This window comes from Sinohyriopsis cumingii, chromosome 2 (genome assembly GCF_028554795.1).
Source record: "Sinohyriopsis cumingii isolate HCF-2022 chromosome 2, ASM2855479v2, whole genome shotgun sequence".
In the NCBI taxonomy this organism is placed as follows: domain Eukaryota; kingdom Metazoa; phylum Mollusca; class Bivalvia; order Unionida; family Unionidae; genus Sinohyriopsis; species Sinohyriopsis cumingii.
In genome coordinates, this window is record NC_142962.1 from 121,009,898 (window position 1) to 121,030,466 (window position 20,569).

General features: G+C 36.7%; 1 protein-coding gene across 7 annotated transcripts in view; it reads right to left on the minus strand.

The window, feature by feature from the left end:
* Positions 1-18,075, minus strand: part of LOC149805709 (5'-AMP-activated protein kinase subunit beta-2-like) — an 85,898-nt gene extending 67,823 nt beyond the window's left edge. For 2 of the 7 annotated variants that reach the window (XM_089950378.1, XM_089950382.1), the window contains exon 1: positions 17,567-18,075. In XM_089950378.1, coding sequence (XP_089806504.1) covers positions 17,567-17,704 — 138 coding nt within the window. In that variant the 5' untranslated portion in view covers positions 17,705-18,075. Of the gene's footprint in view, positions 1-16,951; positions 17,403-17,566 lie in introns of those variants that run through there. The other 5 variants (XM_089950375.1, XM_089950379.1, XM_089950376.1 and 2 more) reach the window with 5 other exon arrangements.
* Positions 18,076-20,569: the final 2,494 nt, after the last annotated feature.

Sequence of the window (20,569 nt, forward strand, 5' to 3'; positions counted from 1 at the left end):
GATCGACTGTAAACAAACAGATCGAGGAGAGCAATATCATGCTCCTCACAACACAAGACCTGTTTCTGACAACAGCCACTTGCCTTCTACAAATTAACATCGTTACCAACTCAACTGGTTTGAAATCTGCTCCCTACCTCATTTACACTTAGCTCATCTGTTGCTTCCTATCTTGTTTTGAATTTGATGGTTACACTTCTGTCTTGAAGTGGGGGGTGCATGCATTAAAATAGTAAAATAATTTGCTATAATCAATTCTGGTTGGTGGTTATTTTTTTTTTTTTTCAAGTCCTGGATATAACAATGACTGCCAGTCAGAACTGTAGCTTATTCTATGTAATCCACGAGAAGCAATGCAATAAAACTGAATCCAAATAGACACAAATCAGGTAAGTTTCACGCATAAGTGACTATTATTTGACCTATATAGTATTTAATTCAAACAGAAGGAAAATTTCGGAATGTTTCATTTTACGGTGATACAGTACATGTAATCAGCCACTTACCATGCCAAAGTGATTTTTTTTTAAAAACTAGCACAAACTGGTGAGTGGGCAGATTCAAAATCATAAAAGTTACAGACACCTTCTTAATTTGCTGAAGGGGAGTGGGTATTGTCAGTAATTTCCAAATTTTACTTACAGAAACAAGTACCTGTGGCAATAAGAACTTTTTCTGCATCTGCAGCAAGTACAATGAGAAGAATTTGGCTATCTCCACTCCACACTTGGATTAGTTCTTTAAAAGATTTTTTTGGCATGAGGAAATTTAACTATTCCTTCTGTTTTGAAGAAAATACCACTGTTCCTTCCAAATTTAAGTGGAGATATGAAATCAGATATTTTCAAAGAATGGCAATCTTATTAAAATCAGTTCTCCACTGTCCTATGTGAAGATCTGACAGCGACCACTTAAGGGTCATGGTCTGGTGACCTTAGTAGCTACCATAATCACTAATTTTAGCAGCCAATTAGATGAAGACTTTTATCTTCGCATCTGGGAGACAAGCAATGTGGCAGAAGAATATCATCAATGTGTGCCAAATGATTTGATTCACTTTCAGATATTTGAAAGTATTATTTTCATTGGCTAGTTCAAAGGTCACCAGAACATAACTGCTAAGCGGTCGCTGTCAGATCTTCATGTAGGCCTGTGAAGATCTGACTTTAATCAGACTGAAGATGTGGTGACCAAGAGTTTTGCATCTCATCAAATGAAGCAGCCTGAAATGGCCTAAAAGGCTGGATTAAAAATATTTTCTTATCTTGTCATGGATGAGAATGGCATATGAACAGATTTATGTCTGTAATTGGCATACTGGAAATACATCAAAGATGTCAACACACAAAAAATTGGTAGGAACCAGCAACAGACTTCTCAAAGATGACAAGACAATCAACTTAATATATGTATTGATAATGTATCATACCATGGGTTGTGTATCGTGAATTGATAACGCACAGGTGTATCATCATTTCACCCAATATGTGTGTGACTGTGCTTAATACAAATTTAAATCATGCCCAAAGGTATGTACTTGCATGTTAAGAGGTCGCTTGGTCAACATCATGAATAGTACTAAGATTACAGCCATTAATAACAAAATTATGACCAAAGGATGATCAAATGCAATGTGTAGCAGACTGAAGAAGCAGATTTCTTACTGGATCCCTCATGATAATGTTTGTGGTTTACCATTAATGTTCTGCTGTGTTTTGATTATACTGTATTTGCACAGAAAGTAGCACAAACATCATTCTCCTTCCTAATTCAAGGCAAAAGAGCAAGTAAAAAACCAAATTAAGAAAAAGTACATACATTATTGGATTTTAACTTAGTTCATTTGCATGTAAGGCGCCCAGACTTACCTCCACACCAAACAAAATAGCTCAAATATTATGGTATCTATGTGGCAGTAAAAATATTGATCATATTTCACTCTAATGAATTATCACATTTATTTCACTTGGAAAATGCAGCAATTCACAACCTAGGATTAAACGTTTGTTTGCTCTTTCTTAGGAATCCATAAATGGATGGGATGAGGGGAAGAGGTTCAAAGGTTTTGCCAATGAGAGTTTATATAGATCAAACTTAGACAACTACTGCAACTGAGTCGAGTTCTCTAACTTTTCAGTTATTCATCTCCTCTACAAACTTCCAACCCATGCCATAAATGCATATAACCTGAAAGAAGCTGGGATGAGAGAAGGATCCTCAGAAACATGTCAACTTCTTTTGGATCATAGATTACATGACATGGAAGCCTCTGCATCATTTGAACATTACCTATATTGCAGTACCTAGATGTCATCTAAACAACATGAAGAAATGATGGATGCGTTTTTCAAAATACCCGTCTGTGGAACAAAACAAAGCCTACATCACACTAAAGAACTGTTAGCTAATTATGAAAAATAATCTTAGAGCTGCCAGATCAAAGATCCATTTTAAAATATTAGTGGTTTCTGTGGCATTTATGAAATTAATGAAAAGTGATTAACATAGCTCTACACATTCACTTGTTTTAAAACAGCAGACTAAGTTCTTAATGAACAATGCATGTTAAATGCATGTTAATATTTTAGGCCACACAAAAATGTGTATTTCTGGTTGGCTGACCATCCCTGTTTCTCACTGCTGACCCTAGCACTTTTTACCCCATGCAGAAATCACACACACACACACACACACAGATATATATAATACAAAACATATGGCAAATAACAATCCTTTCAAGTGCACTGGATCCAGCAAGGGATCACGTGTCTGGGATTAAGATAAATGCAATATACGACAACGAACAGTGCGAAACTAGTATCTAACTAGCCTGAGCACCTTTGACTTTAATGTGTCTTTTTCAAAGGCAAATACAAAACACAGACAAGTCAAACAAATAAAACAGAAAAACGGTTGTTTCCAAAACTTTACATAGCTGTTTTAACAGGAAATAAACCTTAAACTGTTTTATGTTTCAACTAGTTTATTTCAACTTGTTGCTGATACTGTAAAATATATGTATTGACTTAAAAATCAACGAGACATAACGGCATCTGTTATTTGATGTAAAATTATGTATGCGCAAATTATATCCCGGATATTTTATTGTTATTGTAGTCAGTATAGGCTATTAAGCAAATTTAGAGATTTAAAAGAAAATGTGTCGGTTGCAAAAGATAATTTTTATTGTGCATGGCTGTCTTTTTTCAGTCTTCTTGGTTTAAACTGCTTGGTTTCAGTGTTCAATGGCAGCATATCCAGTAAAATTCCTTTTTTTTCCTGGTTTGGGAACTCCAGTTGGGGTTGTGAGCAACTGCAATAAGTGTTATGTCACTCAAGTGTGGCCAGGGGAGGAGAAGTGTTCTGTGACTGGGCTTATGTGCAGCTTCTTTTTCATCCAATCAGATCTACGAAGGTTGAACCTTTTGTGCAGCTTATCAGATTCTCCGACATACTGAAGGCTACAGATCTTACATATTATTTCGAGGTCACATGCACTGCCTATTCGGCTACACTTGAAAATGAACACAATAATGAAAGGTAAAGTTGTTAATTTGATGTACTCTTACAGAGATGTACATCACTGGGTCTTTCTGTCTCTGAACTCAGTCATTGTAAATATCAGTACATTTTCCCACCACTCTGACTCTGCAGCTAGTCCAGTCTCTGAACTTGCCGCCAAGCTATTGGGTCATGTTCTTCAGATGTACTCTTACAATGACAACATGTACTTGGGGGGGGGGGGGGGCGTATTTCAGTCACTGCATTTTCTCATTGTAAATATCATTAAAGCTAAAATGATCATTTGATCAAAACATTTTCCCACTCAGCAGATGGCTGAAGCAGGATCATTACGGAGAAGTGGTCGTGGCACTAGCTACGATGTCGTAGCATCAACCTGATTTGTTGTGGTCGAGGCTACGAAGTGATCCCATATGTAATGGAGCACCAAAAAAAAAGTCTGGCTTATTTTGAAATTACTAAGCCCTTACGCGATAAAATAAATTGGCATGGTTACCCTAACCTCACCATGTCCATCATGACAGATAACGCGAGACTCATATTTACAGCTCCATTTTCCTAACTTAAACGTATCCAGGCAAAATTTTTACCAAACACAGATAATTACAGTAATTGTATTGTTTTCACTGTATAATAACATCTATGTACAAAACGGAATTAAAAAAATATTCACATTGCCAGTAAGAAGGAAAAAAAAAACGTTGGCCAGGTTTAAATAACTGAACAAGTCCATTATTTTTGTATAGTTCCAATTAACAATTACTTGTCATATTTCTTGGTATTATTTAGTAATGACTAACGTGTCCGATAAATTACAAATGGTTATCTCCTCAAAACAACTATACATTTTGCGATCTTTTGATAATGGGGCTGAATGCAGATACAATAGTGTCGTTTGTGTAAGTTTCTCTTCTCCATGATCCAATACTGGTGTTAATTTCAATTTTTGTCGCCTGCTTTTAAAGGGGTACGAAACCACCAGCACCATGGGTACGAAACGACCATTGTTTTGGGTACGAAACAACTCATTTGGGTACGAATCGACTTGGGTACGAAACGACTTGGGTACGGAACAACCACCCGAGTGGCCGAGTGGTCTAAAGCGCTCGCCGTTACGGATCACTGCCATCTCACCTCTGTCTGCGTGAGTTCGAGTCCAGCCTCGGCTAATGTTGGTACGTGAGAAAGCCTGCCAGTAGCTTCTCGTGGGTCGGTGGTTCTTCCCTGGGTTTTCCAGGGTTCTTCCTCCACCAATTATACTGGCCGCCATGTATAGCCTATCTTGTGCTGAAAATGGCGTTAAACCCTACAACAACAACAACAACGGAACGACCATGAGCCTTTCTATGTAAGGGTTGCCAGACCATATTTGGTTATTCTAAGGTATATTATTATCAATCAAGCGTCGAATACTGGCTTCTTGGTGGAATTTCAAAGTTCCCAATAAACCGTATTTACTTTTAATGCACAGAAACTGCGCCAAATTTTTACTACGATTTGTTTACGTTTCCAAATATGGCCTCATTGTCCTTCTATGGCACACAAACAAACGAGGCTGAGAACGGAAGTAATCATTATTTGAACTAATATGGCGGACGATCTAAACGAAAATATCGGATAAAAAAGGTAAACGAGATTTTACAATTATTTGGATACTTCCGGTATTAAATAAGAGGGCTACTCAATTTACTGCATTCTATGCAAGGAATATGTTCAAATTATTGATATTAGGCTCCTGTTAAGACCCCGTCCATGAGGTAGGAGTACGGGTACTAATAGCTTCGATGTGGTAGCCTCAACTTGAAGTTTGGCTTATTTTGAATTTGTGAAGCCCATACACAATAAAATAAATCGGCATGGTTACACTAACCTCACCGTGTCCGCCATGACAGATAATGCGAGACTCGCGCCGTGACCACTTTTCTATGTAAGGCTTGCCAGACCATATCTGGATATTGTGCACTATATTATTATCAACCAAGTGGCGAATAATGGCTTCTTGGTGGAATTTCAATGTTGCTGACAAACTATTTTAATGCACAGAATTTCTGAATAGAACTGCGCCAAATGTTTACGATTTGTTTACGTTTCCAAATAAGGCCTCAATGTTCTGACCCAATGTTTTCGTGTGATGTCACAAAACGTTTGCACTTCCATATCCACCATTTTGAGTTCCTAGCCCCGCAAATCTGCACCTAATAACATTGTTCTTCCAGCATAATTACGAATGCACGTCGCATTTTGTGCGTAAGAATATAATACATTACATTATGTTTTGCATGTTAATCGCACAAGACAAATGCTTGACCTTCCTACTTGTTTTCTTCAAGTAAAACATTTAAATTTCAACCATCTTTGTTATTCTTTTATAAACAAATACATCAATCGATAAACAAATGGATACACAAACAAGTAGAAACATGTAACGATTTTCAGTTTTAATGGGCTGAAATGAATCATTTGGTTATCGTTCAAGTTAAAAAGCTAATTGTTAATATATAAATTCATATTTCTAAAAACATTTTAGGAATACATCATTTTGACGTTCGACACAAAGTCATGTTCCGTTAGGCACATGTTTCGTTTAAGTACAATGAAGATGAAACTTCTTTGAATGGTTATCGCTTTCATTCGATATCCTACGGCCACCATCTCCACCACAAATACAATATTTGACCATACTAATTAAATTTGCTTGTCAACTGTCTTTGGTACAAACACCTGTTGTCGCAAAAAGTATTTGTACATAAAAGTTCTGACATTAAACACATGCTATGAAATTTTAATTCATAACTGATATTTGCCTCCGAAAATCTCTGTCAGGAAATGCTCATTCAAGATGACAAGCTTAGGGATATGATATGAAACACTTTTTAAAATTGTCAGTATTGTATCTTTGTAAATAAATGACTACATTTCTATTTGATAGCAAAATGCACGATTACAGTTCAAATTCACTATTCTGTTTTTCGATATATGCAAGGGAACTTCCAGCTTTATTTTTATCTTGGTGCTATAGGATACTTAATTTCAACTATAATCCATCTATTGTTTTGATGAATTAAATATCCTTATCGACAGTTTAATCAGATTATTATCTTGAATACACATGATGACTTATGTTGACAAAGGTTTGTTAAGGACTCAAAATGGCCTCGCAAAGGTGCGCACACGTCGCATTGTGGGTATTTGCGTACTCAGTCGTGACGTCTGTGTAAACGACCCATATGGCACACAAACAAACGAGGCTGAGAACGGAAGTAATCTTTATTTCAACTAATGTGGCAGAGGATCTAAACAAAAATATTGGATAAAAAAAGGTAAACGAGATTTTACAACTATTTCTACAATATATATATATATATATATATATATATATATATATATATATATATATATATATATATATATATATATATACAGTGGAACCCCACTATAACGCGATAACTGGGGTCCACAAAATTGGATCGCATTCATATCGGGATCGCGTTAATGCGGGGTTTTGCAGTATTTTACTTTTTTGAGAGAACAACTCATTGGCACATTTACATGTATTCATGTCTACGGTATATGATGAATAGGGTATCAACACCGTTTACTATCGTGCCGTTGTGGTATTCAGTTCATCTATAATGCATGTAATTCCACTGAAAAATTGCACACAGATTTATAATATTCAATATATTTTCCCCTAATCATTGTATCTGAATTCAACGTCTAATATATAGCATAAACATAGTATCAACACCGTTTACTTGCCATCTGATATCGTACCGTTGGGGCTTGAAATTAATCCATAAAATATGTAATTCCATTGCAAAAATTGCATACATATTTAAACTATTCAATAATTCTGTCACACATCATTATGTGTCTGAATTCAATGGAAAAAATTAACAGCAAAATTAGGTTAAGAAAGACGAAGCACGTGTACGGTTCATTACTTTACAGGATATATGAACGGTGTCTGTACAAATTTCATACTGCTGAAAATTTTTCCGTGTACATTTATCCATTGCAAATTTCCAATAATTAAGAGCTTGTACGCCTATTCATTTGAACGACTACAACAGAATAATTACAAATCAACATATGCCATCAGCGTACATGTAACTTTTACTTCAGATTTTGTGCCTATCAAAAGAAACTTGAAAACTACTATACTAATCATGGCACAAAGTGCAGAAAACGGTTTGCGTTTGTGAACTTGCTTTTCCATAACGATAAAATATTTTTATAAAAAATTGGAAATTAATAACGAGTTCATAAACAAACACCATACCCATGTAAAACCCGAGAACTAAGTGCAGTAGGTCTGTATTGGTCACAAGTCACTTTTTAAAGAAAAATGTAAAGCTGAACACGTACAATTTTATACCCTTTCAATTTCCAGCTAATAAAGCGGAAATTATTTACTGGTCAACTAATTGCGTCTAATAACACCGCTAAGCCCAGAAAACATGTTGGCGGCTTTTTTGATGTTTATGAAATTGTGAGAATCTTTTATCAACCACCGCATTGTCTGCTGATTGGTTGTTTATGCAGTTAAAGAAGAAACACATGTCAGCTATTGTTTGAACAATGATTCTATACAGAATTAATTGAAGACAATCACAAAGATGACTTACTTGGCTTTACTCTTCGACCAGTAATAAGTAACATTTCCGATAATGTTTATTTTGGCATAAGACTTCAAAAACCTGGTAAAATTGTTACATTTAAGAAGCCAAGCCACAACTGTATTATATTTGAATTCATAAGTGAATTCTGCTACAAAATGATAGTAAACGTTTTACACACTATTTCTCTATTACTTTAAAAAAAGTATTTTTCCGGGTACAAGAAAAATACACGTACATGTATTTAAAATTTCAGGAACCATGCCACAATCGTATTATATATCGTATTGTATTCAATTTCATACATGATCTCTTCCCCAAAATGATAATCAATTTTATTTTGCGCAAAGTGCAGAGAACGAATTGCATTTGTGAACTTGCTTTTCCATAACAGTAAAATATTTTTATAAAAAAATAGGAAATTAATAACGAGTTCATAAGCCAACCCCATGCACATGTAAATCCCGAGAACTAAGTGCAGTAGGCCTGCAAACGTCACGAGCTTTTTTTTTATATTTTTTTTTAAAGCTGAACGCATGTACAATTTCATAGCCTTTCAATTTCCAGCTAATAAACGGACATTATTTACTGGTCAACTGATTGCGTCCAATAACACCACCAAGCCCAGCAAACATGCTGGCGGCTTTTTTTACTGGATCAGTAATAAGTAACATTTCCGATAATGTTGATTTTTGGCATAACACTTTAAGAACCTGGTGAAATTGTTAAATGTTAGAAGCTACGCCACGATCGTATTATATTAAAATTTATACGCAAAAACTTCCCCCAAAATAATAATAAACGTTTTACACCCTATTTCTGGAACCACGCCACGATCATATTAAATTGGAATCCATACACGATCTCCCCTCCATAATGATACTAATTTATCTATACACTATTTCATGTACTTTTAAGATTTTTTTTTCCATGTACGAATATAAGAAATTTCAGGAGCCACGTCACAACCGCGTTATATCCGAATTTGCGTTAAATCGAGGCGTGTTATAGTGGGGTTCCACTTTGTGTATATATATATATATATATATATATATATATATATATAATTCTTTTTCTTGGAAATATACGAGTGCTCATAAAGAATTCTTGGACAAATACATTTCATTAAATTTTATTGGGATATTCAAACACCAGATTATTGTTTGTAAATAACATAGAACTATAGACACAGTGGAACAATAATAATAATAATAATGAGGACTGTCTAGTGCCTAATCTTTAGAAGCTCTAAGCGCTTAACAACATTAGACAACACCTATAAGATATAATGAAAAAACACATCCAAGAACAGACCCCTGTGGAACACCACAACACAGATCAACTGGGCTGGAGTATATTTCATTTGCAGATACAATTTGTGTCCTGTTGACCACAGTAAGGCTATATCATGAATGCCAAATATATGCTGGAGACGGTGAAGTAATATATCATGGTCTATTGTGTTAAATACTGCAGACATATCAAGGAGGGTGAGGACTGTAATCTTTCCGCTATCCAACGCAGAGAGAATGTCATTAACTACTTTTTGAAGAGTAGTTTCAGTACTGTGGCAAGGGCAACATGCAGATTGTACATTGCTAAAATAATAATAATAATAATGAAGACTTTGTATAGCGCCTAATTTTTAAAAGCTCTAAGCACTTTACAACATTAGACAACACCTAGATAAAAAAACATACTGTACTAATATTATTACAAAACCAAACACCATGAAATTAGTAAAAAAACATTAAAAAACAAAAAACATGCTGTGAACATTTCAGGTAGGAAACATTATTAGATCTTTAAGTTTGTTCTTGCAGTTGAAATAAGTGAGTTTTGAGAGCCCTCTTGAATGTGATCACTGTGTCTAAGTTCAGTGGGCAATTCATTCCATGTTGCTGGGCCCTGGTATGCAAAAGAACGCTAACCATATGACTGTTTTCATAGTGGGAATAATGAGTATACGATTATCAGAAGAGGAGCATAAGTATCTTGCTGGTGTGTACACATGGGTGAGATCGGATAGGTATGTTGGACTAGAGTCCGACAGTGAAACGTAGCACAGAGAACAAATTTTCTATTTGATTCTGGATTGAATGGATAGACTGTGTAGGGTACAGAGCAGCGGGGAGGTGTGCTCTGATCGTGGTACTCTAAGTATGATCGGAGCAACTTTTTGTAGTTTCTGGAGTAGATATTGAGATGAACCAGATAGAATTGAGTTACAATAGTCAAGACTTGAAAGTACTAACGAACACGTGTTTTAGTGGCATCAACTAAAAGATATCTGCGAATGGAGCTGATGCGTCTCAGCTCAAGATATGCAGCCTTGCATATGTTCATGACATGTTGGTGCAATGTGAGAGTACTGTCCAGAGTAACACCTAGGTTTCGTACTGATTGTGTGAATTTAATGTTGGTGTTGCTGATATTTATTGTTTGAGGTAAAGGATGTGAATGAGAAAGTCTTTGTGTTGTGATCAGAATGGCCTCAGTTTTATCATCATTCATCTGCAGCTTGTTACAAGACATCCATGATTTCACATCAGAAATGCACCTCTCTACACCTTGGATGGTAGCATCAACTTCAGCTGGGTTGCTAGATTTGTATATTTGGGTGTCATCAGCATACAATTGGTGAGACACAGAATGAAGAAAACAGGTCCCAGAACAGACCCCTATGGAACACTACAACACAGATCAACTGGGCTGGAGTGTATTCCATTTGCAGATACAATTTGTGTCCTGTTGACCAAGTAGGACTTGAACCACAGTAAGGCTGTTATCATGAATGCCAAATACATGCTGGAGATGGTGAAGTAATAGTCTATTGTGTCAAATGCTGCTGACATATCAAGGAGGGTGAGGACTGTAATCTTCCCACTATCCAACACAGAGAGAATATCATTAACTACTTTTAGAAGAGTAGTTTCAGTACTGTGGTAAGGGCGATATGCAGATTGTACATTGCTAAAAAGACTGTTTGAATTTAGATGAGATACAAGCTGGGATAGAACAACCTTTTTCTAAGATTTTTGATACGAATGGGAGATTAGAAACTGGGCGGTAGTTCTTTAAATCGTTATGGTCTAGTGTTGGTTTCTTCAGCAGAGGCTTTACAATGGCAGTTTTGAAAAATGATGGGAATTCTCTGGATGAGAGAGAGGTATTAATAACATCAGTTAATGAAGGCAATATTGGATCTAAGCACTCAAGCAGCAGTGATGTTGGAATTGGATCAAGTTCACATGACTTTGGTGCACTCTTTATCAGGACTGTACATACAAAATCCATAGAGACAGGTTCAAATGCTGCTAATGGTTGCCGCTCAAATTCTGTATCCCAACTGTATGGTGATGAGGAGTCCATTGAAATTGTGGTGTCAAGCTTATCTCTAATGGTTTGTACTTTGTCATGGAAGAAATTTGCAAATATGTCCGGAAGGTCGACTGGAGAGAAGGTAGTTGGAAGTGGTGTTGATTTGTTCCTTGACATTAGCTTGTTAGTAATCTCGAAGAGCTCTTTGCAGCTGGAACTTTTCATGATCTTAGTAGTGTAGTGGGCTGATTTCGCTGCATGGACTATATTTGTGACATTCTTCTTAGCGACTTCATAGATTTGCTTATGAATAGTGAGTCTGGTGGAAAGCCAAAGCCTCTCAGCTTTATGGCGGTCTCTTTTAGCAATGTGAAGCTGGTCCCTAACACTGCTATACCATGGAGAACACTTTTGAATTGATACTCTGCACTTGGTAGCTGGGGCATGTTTGTCAAGCAATGAATGCAGGCAGTTATCGAGTTGTTCTGCAGTAGGTGGTAAGCAAGTGGTTAGGTTAGCTTGGATGTCGTGCATTAGTTTGGTTCTATTTATCATACGGAGGTTTCTTTTAGTAGCAGATAAAGGTGAAGGGTTAGGGACTGATACATCAAGATGGCATATAATGCAGAGATGATCTGATGCAAGGTCATGGGATACCAGAGAGGACCATAGAATGTTATCAGGTCTATGAAGAATCCAGTTTAAAATGTGACCATGTATGTGGGTGGGTTGGTTAACTGACTGAGGTTGAAAACACTAATGGAATCTATGAGTTTTGATGTATTTGAGTTTCCGGGACAGTCAAAGTGAAAGTTGAAATCTCCATGAATAATCGGGTTGCCACCTATCGAATTTCCATAGTCCAGGAGGTTCGGAAACTGCTCCAAAACGAGAGAGTCAGCCAGCTTGTTTTTTTCTACTAGGAGGAAGGCGGTATAGGCAGAAAAAATGGACTGACCTTTGCTCCAGTGTGAGTGTGGTTTGGAATAGTTCAAACGATGTGTGGTCGAAATTGAATGTTGTGGTATGGTTAAGATGTTTTATCAAAGTGTTCTTTGTGATGACAGCAATTCCACCTCTGCGAGAATTACGGGGGAATGACTTGATGGAGTAACCAGTGGGTGTTAGATCTGCACACTTGGGCTCATATTTCTGTCAGGAAATATATGTCAATATTCTGGTTGTTGATAAAATTAACTATTTCTGTGTGCTTTTCTGGTGGTCCGATTGACTGGGCATTGAATAATGCAATGTGTATAGGTATTTTTTGGATAGTTGACACAAAGGTTGACAAATTAAAAATTGTTTAACTGAAATAACAGAGATAACTGGAATTCTTCCTGTTCTACGTCGACCAGCTTTGAAACAACATTTCTTTTTTTCGCTTCTGTTTACATTTAGGAAATGATGAATGTAGTCCCAGTTCATTTAGTCTAGAGCACAATGTAGTGTGGAGAGCCAAGGAGTGATCATTTAAAGCAATTAATGAGGGTCCATCGTAGCATAAACAGGTTGACTGGAGAGTATCACGTGATGGCGGTTTGTTCAAAAACCGTGGAAGTTGCAGCAGTGGAGCAAGACAGCTGAGAAAATAATTGTTCTCATTTCCAAAACAAGGAGATGAAGAAACACATACGAATTTAACAGCCAATACATAATGAACACAATAACAAAGATGAAAACAGGAAACAAGCACAAATATCATGAAAACGGCACTAAAAAACAGAACAGCTGCTTCAAGCTGGTTAAGCAATAGTGGCCATCTTGTTTTCAATATATATATACACAGACACACACACACACATATATATATACATGTTTTAAGTGCTTCAAGTACTGGTGAAAGCAACTCAATAACATGCACAAATTTTCAGAATTATTATTTTACCTAGGGAGACATTTTAATTTAGGGTCAGGACACAAACACCCCACCCCCCCCAACAAACAAGGATAGTCAGCAGACCTGAAATAAAAAAAATTTGGCCTTACTTCTTGTCAACAATTAAATGGAATAAAAAGTGTTATGAATTTTAAAAATTTGCTTGTGGAATATTTTACTTATGTTTAAAGCTGTACTGATTAATCGGCCATACTCATAATCGGGGAGGGGGGAGAGTAGTCTAAAGCGATTTCCATTACGGATCACTGCCATCTCACCTCTGTCTGCGTGGGTTCGTGTCTAGGATTCAGCCAATGTAGGTATGTGAGAAAGCTTGCCAGTAGCTTCTCGTGGGTCGGTGGTTCTTCCTGGGAGTTTACCGGGTTCTTCCTGCACCATTAATACTGACCACCATGTATAGCCCATCGTGTGCTGAAAAATGGCGTTAAACCCCACAACAACAACAACAACAACAACATAATCGGGCTTAATATTAGAACCATCTGTATCAGCAGAAATAATAGGTGCTGATGTAAACAAATTTCCAAAATATAAATTCAATCATAACATTCATCTTGACATGGTTTGAATTTTAAATCAGAATTAAATAATAGAAATTAAGGAATAAACATTTGATCTGGGGGTTAACTGAAAGAAAATATATTCTTAAAAGTAAATGCTTTTTAACACATTTGTGTAAACTACCAATGATTGTCTGCACACAACAAATTGTCAATACCTTTGATGCACTCATCCCAATCACAGCAGCCAACCAGCCAATGAGGCCTCGTGTGGCTGTTGAACTTCCACTATACACATTGGCTGATAGCTAGGCAGATTAGATAGCTTGCAAACTTTCCAACAACTATGAAACTATGACTCTCTATAGTTAATCTGTTCTTTAGCCGGTCCAGCAGTGCTGCTAATCAATGAACAGCAGTCACAAGTTGAAGCAGCTGAATGCTCACTTACAAATATTATGCAGCATTGATATTGGCATGCCAGCAACATTACCCCTGGATACCCGAGCTGCTTCAGCACATGACTCATGTGGTACGTGCATCCATCCAGCCAGTTGGATAACTTAGTAGTAACTTATTTGATTTAAAACATTGTTTCAAGAGCACGAATCGAATGGGTGATTAATACTGACTAGTGATTGTACACTATGAAATGTACTACCAAGCTTATGCATAATACTGAATTCAACACTTGTTTAGTCTGGAATTACTTCAAAGTAAATGCAGTCAACGAGTCCAAAGCAAACTGCACACTTTGCAAAGCATGCATTTCCAAAGTTGGAAAGTATTCTAAAATCTATAAGACATCAAATCTTGTCCATCACTTGTGCTTCAAGCATACTGTCGGACATGGCCTGTTTCTGGCAGATAAAGAAACGGATGACAAGCAACCTGGCAGTTTCTCCTATATTCTATCACCAAAATGTACCATTTTGAACAAGGCACACTGAAGCAAAGTCAACCTATCAATCACAAATATAGATATTAACAGAAACCTTGATATGCGTTCTCTTTATGTATGTAATTTTCATATACAAGTATCTTGAGATTCAATGAATTTATTTCAACTTCAAAACACCATATAAAGCCAATGGTAAATCTGCCAGCTTACCACAAATATGGTGGCTGATGACATAATTTGGGAATTATCTATAATGATTTGATTGGATAAAGTACTCTGGGACCCAAGCTTCTGGGTGAAATACATGAAAAAGTTTCAAAGAACAGTTTTCCCATTATTGACACCCTGTTCCCCATGATGTTCCCCCTTTTCATATTGTGGTCAGCCATGGTCAATCTGCAGAATAGCTAAAGACATACTTAAGCAAACCGCTCCGGTGGCCTAGTGGTTAGAGCGTCCACCTCGGAAGCAGGAGGTCATGGGTTCGAACCTCAACCAAGGCATACCAAAGACTTATAAAAATGGTACAAACAGCTGCCTCGCCTGGCGCTCAGCATTAAGAGATTAGTGTTAGGACTGGTTCGCATGGTGTCAGGATAACGTAACTGGGTGGGACATCATGCTAGATGTTTGCAGCATGATGCCTTGGTGATAGACATCACTATAAACTGCCACACTGCAAACATTATAGTGATAGGACTGAACAATTGTTAAAGCTACATTACAAATCCTAATCACACACAAACTTGAGCAAACATTTAAATAAAAAGTGTCGTTAATTAATATTTAATCCTTATCAATGTAAATATCTTGTGCAAAGGACTGCCCCTCTGAATGCTACCTTGAGTGCTTGAAGAAACCATGCAAGAGAGCACCTGTGATTGATTGGTAAAAGATAAATTGAAAGCTCTCTGAAGGTTCTTTATAGAATGCTTGCTGGAGTCAAAAACAGTGAACCATACCCAATGCAGCCGTCATCGGATGTGAATCTATGAGAATGTGTGGTGTGCAAAGCAATTTCCTGTGAGATGCCATGGCAACTCTGACAAGATGCAGTTAGAGATGGAGATTATTTTTCTTAATCCTCTCAAATTCACTCTCCACTCATAGTGCCAAAAATCGTATGAACTGTACTGTATCACGTAACTGGCAGCCCATATTAACACTGTTGCACAGCTGCAAGTCTAAATGCATTATTCATACTATATTTATTCTGATGTAGTTTTCCAATCAAGTACATCCGGGAACAATCCAGAGGTTGTGATTTTCAAACTCTGCTGTCAGCCACTACAACTGTTTGAAGTGGAATGGTACAGTATCTGAGGAATAACAAAGTCAGTTGCTGTAGGGGTACAAATTCAATAATGAAATGAATGTCTGCTCACATTTAGCCTAATGTAATGAGACATCCATTTCATTAAAGAAACTTAACTGACAGTTTAACCATATTCTGCATTCCTCAGCTCCTATTACTCCTCAACCAGCTGAATTGGCATTCCACGATAGCAACACTTTAACAGAGCAAAACAGGTAATTTCTACACTGAAATCCATATTTTCTGCATCATTACTCGAACCTTTTGCATACAATTTTTCCAATCACACATCCTAAATGAAACCACAATAAATCTTTGACAGAAACTGATATTAAAGGTTGATTCTACCAGCAATACTATAAGTGATAATTCACTGCTGACAAAACTCTTTGTTTACAAAGTCCAATACTGTGCGCTGTATATAGGATTATAATAATTACATCAGAACAGAGCACAATTTCCTAAAAATCTAAATTCTGGAGAAGACAACAAATTTCTGACTTTTCCATCTCATGTAATAGGAATGGATAAATCATCTAATATCATATAAATTTCACACCATTCTTTTTTCTCTTCCACAACAACACAGCATCCAGAAAGCCTTTTGAACCAGTTCAAACCAGTTAAATTAATTAATTATATGAGGAAGATCAAGGCAACTTATAATGCAAAAGTTATACCTCAGAGCTGTTGTGAATTATGAAATGTTATAGGGATGAATATCAAAACAAATTATACTACATTATCTGAAATGTAAATTACTAACATTGTGCCTAAAAACACTCCTGAATAATCAAGGTCAAATAAAACTGGCTTAATTATCACTATACTGAGGTAAACATTCAAGTATACATGAGAATCAAATAAACTAACCTGGCTGTACCAAAGTGAATGAATGACCTTTACAACTGAGCAAAGAATAAGTAACAACAGATCTTTCAATACTACCATCACACTTGAAAAGGTTTTGAGAACACATCTCACCCCTGAATCCAGTTCCAGTACACTAACATCCTGAATTACTTGGAGAAAAGCATCAAGCTCTCTGTTGACCTTTGACATTTCCAAACTGGATAAAATTGTATTCCTTTTCTTGTATTAAGCAACATACTTATTTTTTTTCCTGTACTGTCATATAATTACATGCAACCTTGACCTTTATCCTTATTTGTTTACTGAAACATTTTGGCAATTTGAGATTTTTTGGGAAAAGCAGAATATTGCAAAGAAATTTAAAACATTTTAAAAGCACATCGGATTTTTTCACATATTAATTGTCCACGCATAAGGAAGCAGATAATTAATAATAATTTGAGGAGCGTTTTTGGAGAATCCTGTAAACAAATCGACTAAATGACATGTCACGTGAGCACATGAGCTACAGGAAACACGTGCGTGAAATATATTGCAATTTCATATCAAACAACAGAATGCATATATTCTAACTTTTATAGTGACCTGTATTTAATATTTTAGTAAAATATTTACCCTCTGATATGCGACCCCTTGGCCATATCCTGTATAAGGGTCTGTGTCAAAACTGCCGTCCACAAATCGCCCAGCCGTCAGGGACGGTCCCGTGTCGTCCCCAGAAATATGGCGTGCCTTTTGTGATGTATTTCCCATGGTATAAAAGTTCCCACTTCAAACTGTAGATCTTGGACGGTGTTTATTATTTTAGAGTTAAAAGTTATACACTGAAATGTCTAGGGATCAACCATTGTAGCTAAAACTAGCAATGCTAAAAGCAGTAATCTCCCAAGTTAACCTCTCCAAACCGAGGTCGACTCCTCATGAATCTTTCAAGCCTGCTATGAAAATATTATTTGACTTGTTGTCCTCTGTATGGGTAATTTTGCTTAACAACAGACTCTGTATGAATTCTTCCGCACGTGTTTAGTTAACTTCTTCAATCCACACCAATAAATTTGGCATTAATCCCATTGCACAGACGATAAACGAATATGGCAGCATACTGCGCATGGCTTTTTCTCGGTGTTCACTCACCGATTATCTGGCCACAAATATATCCAGCCGACAGGTGTGGTTTACGTTATTTCATACATTGTTAAAGATTTGTGTTATGTCGTTAGCTACAATCGCACAAAGCATCGATCTCCATTATAAATAATTTAAAAGTGATTTATCAGTTATAAGAACTGTAGTCTGTTTACGTTTTCTGACATAAAAAGCAGTACGCAATACACATTTAAACTCGCAGATAAGATAGGTTTTTCTTTATTCAGCTATCCATCAAAGAACGAGATAGATTTCAGCAGAAGAAGAACAGAACACAGAACAATGTGTAACAATTTACACTGGAATATAGGTAACACTTACAATGGCACACTATGTTCTTAAACTTTAGTGAAATTGGCTAAATTAGTATAATTGTTTCATTTCGTATCTTTATTATACATCCCCGTTTGTTTGACACCCCCACCCCCAACCGATTACAATAACGGTACACTTTAATTTGATAAAAAGTGCACAGAACTTAGTAAATTCATTAATTGATTTATAATTTCTAACCTGAAAGTGACCAGAATGAACATAACACTTTGGTGGGTGGGATGCACCAGACAGATCCCCCATTTCCCCCCTCCAAAAAAAAGAAGGTGTTTTTATGTGTTTGTGTATCCCCCGAAGGTGTGTGTGTTTGTTATCTTTTATATAAATAAATTTTATTCGCAAATTTTTGATGGGGTATTTTTTTCCTAGTGTTATCTAAAGGGTTGTTTTTCCAGTCTAGGTTGGTCTCTAGTCGGAGGGGGCCCCGAGTGGTCGAAAGCGCTCTCCGTTACGGATCACTGCCATCTCACCTCTGTCTGCGCCGGTTCGAGTCTCGGATTCAGCCAATGTGGGTATGTGAGAAAACCTACCAGTAGCTTCTCGTGGGTCTGTGGTTCTTCCCGGGTTCTTCCTCCACCATTAACACTGGCCGCCATGTATAGCCTATCGTGTGCTGAAAAATGGCGTTAAACCCCACAACAACAACAACAACTCTAGTCCGAGTCTCTTCCCTTGTCATGTAGCAGTGACCTTTGCCAAGGGTCCCCTACGTCCTGTGTATGCTATGTATATGTTCGCTATATTATTTGTGTGCTATAGATGTGTATGTTAGGACAGCAGTTATATCAAATTTCCCTCGAGTTTTCATTTTCTGTTTTCGATATGTTTAAAAAGAAGGGATTTGCTTGGTATATTTATTTGTGGACTTTAATCTATTTTTTTTAAGATTAAAAATTTTGAAATCAATGAACGGCATTGGGGGTGGCAATTGGGGCGACCGCCCCAGGCCCCGCTCGGGGGGGGGGGGGGGGGGGCCTGCGCTTCAGGCCTAAGGTCGTCCTTATGAGTTTGTCAAGCTATATTAGTAGTTAATGGGGATCTTATAGGGTCTATGGGATTTATCATTACAAACACCCTTGGGAACATATAGGGTCTATGTAAATTTAACATGGAGAAAAATCGTGGGAACATATAGGGTCTATGGGAATTAACATGGCCAAAAACCCTGGGACAATATAGGGTCTATGTAAATTTAACATGGACATAAACCCTTGGGACTGTATAGGGTCTATGTAAAATTGAAACAGGGAGGGTCTCTATTTTTTTTAAAAAAAATAAAAAAATAAAATAAAAAAATAAAATAAAAAATAAAATAAAAAAAAGGGGTAGGCAATTCAAAGACTATCTCTTTTCGAGAAATATGGCTGGCCCTGAAAAGGGCCTTTGGGTTTTCTTCTTCTTCTTCTTCTTCTAATTTCTTCTTTTCCTCCACCAAGTTCTTATTTTATCTCCTACACTCTTCTTCTCTTTCTTTTTTTTCTTCTCCTCCTCTTCTTTCTTCTTCTCTTCCTCCTCTTCTTTCTTCCTCTTTTCATTTTCTTCTTCTTTTTCAATCTTTTCGTTCCATTTGCTTATTCTTATTCTTTCCTCTTCATCCTCCTTCTCCTCCTTGATCTCTTTCATGACACCACTGATCTTGTCCTTTGCTTTCCTTAAGTTATTAATTTCCATCTTCACACGATGGGGACTATAGGAATAATGGTCTTCAACCAGTCTTATTAGCATCTGTTCCATTATTCCTAAGTTGTCTAAAACGTCTTGCAAGGTTTGAATTTTGTCGATTTGGTTTGACGCCATCTTCTTTTTATTCTTTGCAGAATGGTTTGAACAACGAACACTGTGGGTTATTATAGTGAAAGCGCGGACGTGATGGAAAACATCCCCCTAAAAAACATAAAATCGATCTTACCTAGATCATGACCCAACAACGCGCGAACGTGAAGGAAAACATCCCCACTTTTCTCATTTCATATAATATAACCCAAACTATACTCTCCACATACGCTAAGAAACAATAAAGAAACCCATAATCTACTATTCACACAAACTTACTTTATTAGTTACTAACACACAATCACATACACTCCCACTATTAATAAAGAGTTAGTGTTTATTTTCACACTACTCTACCTACACACA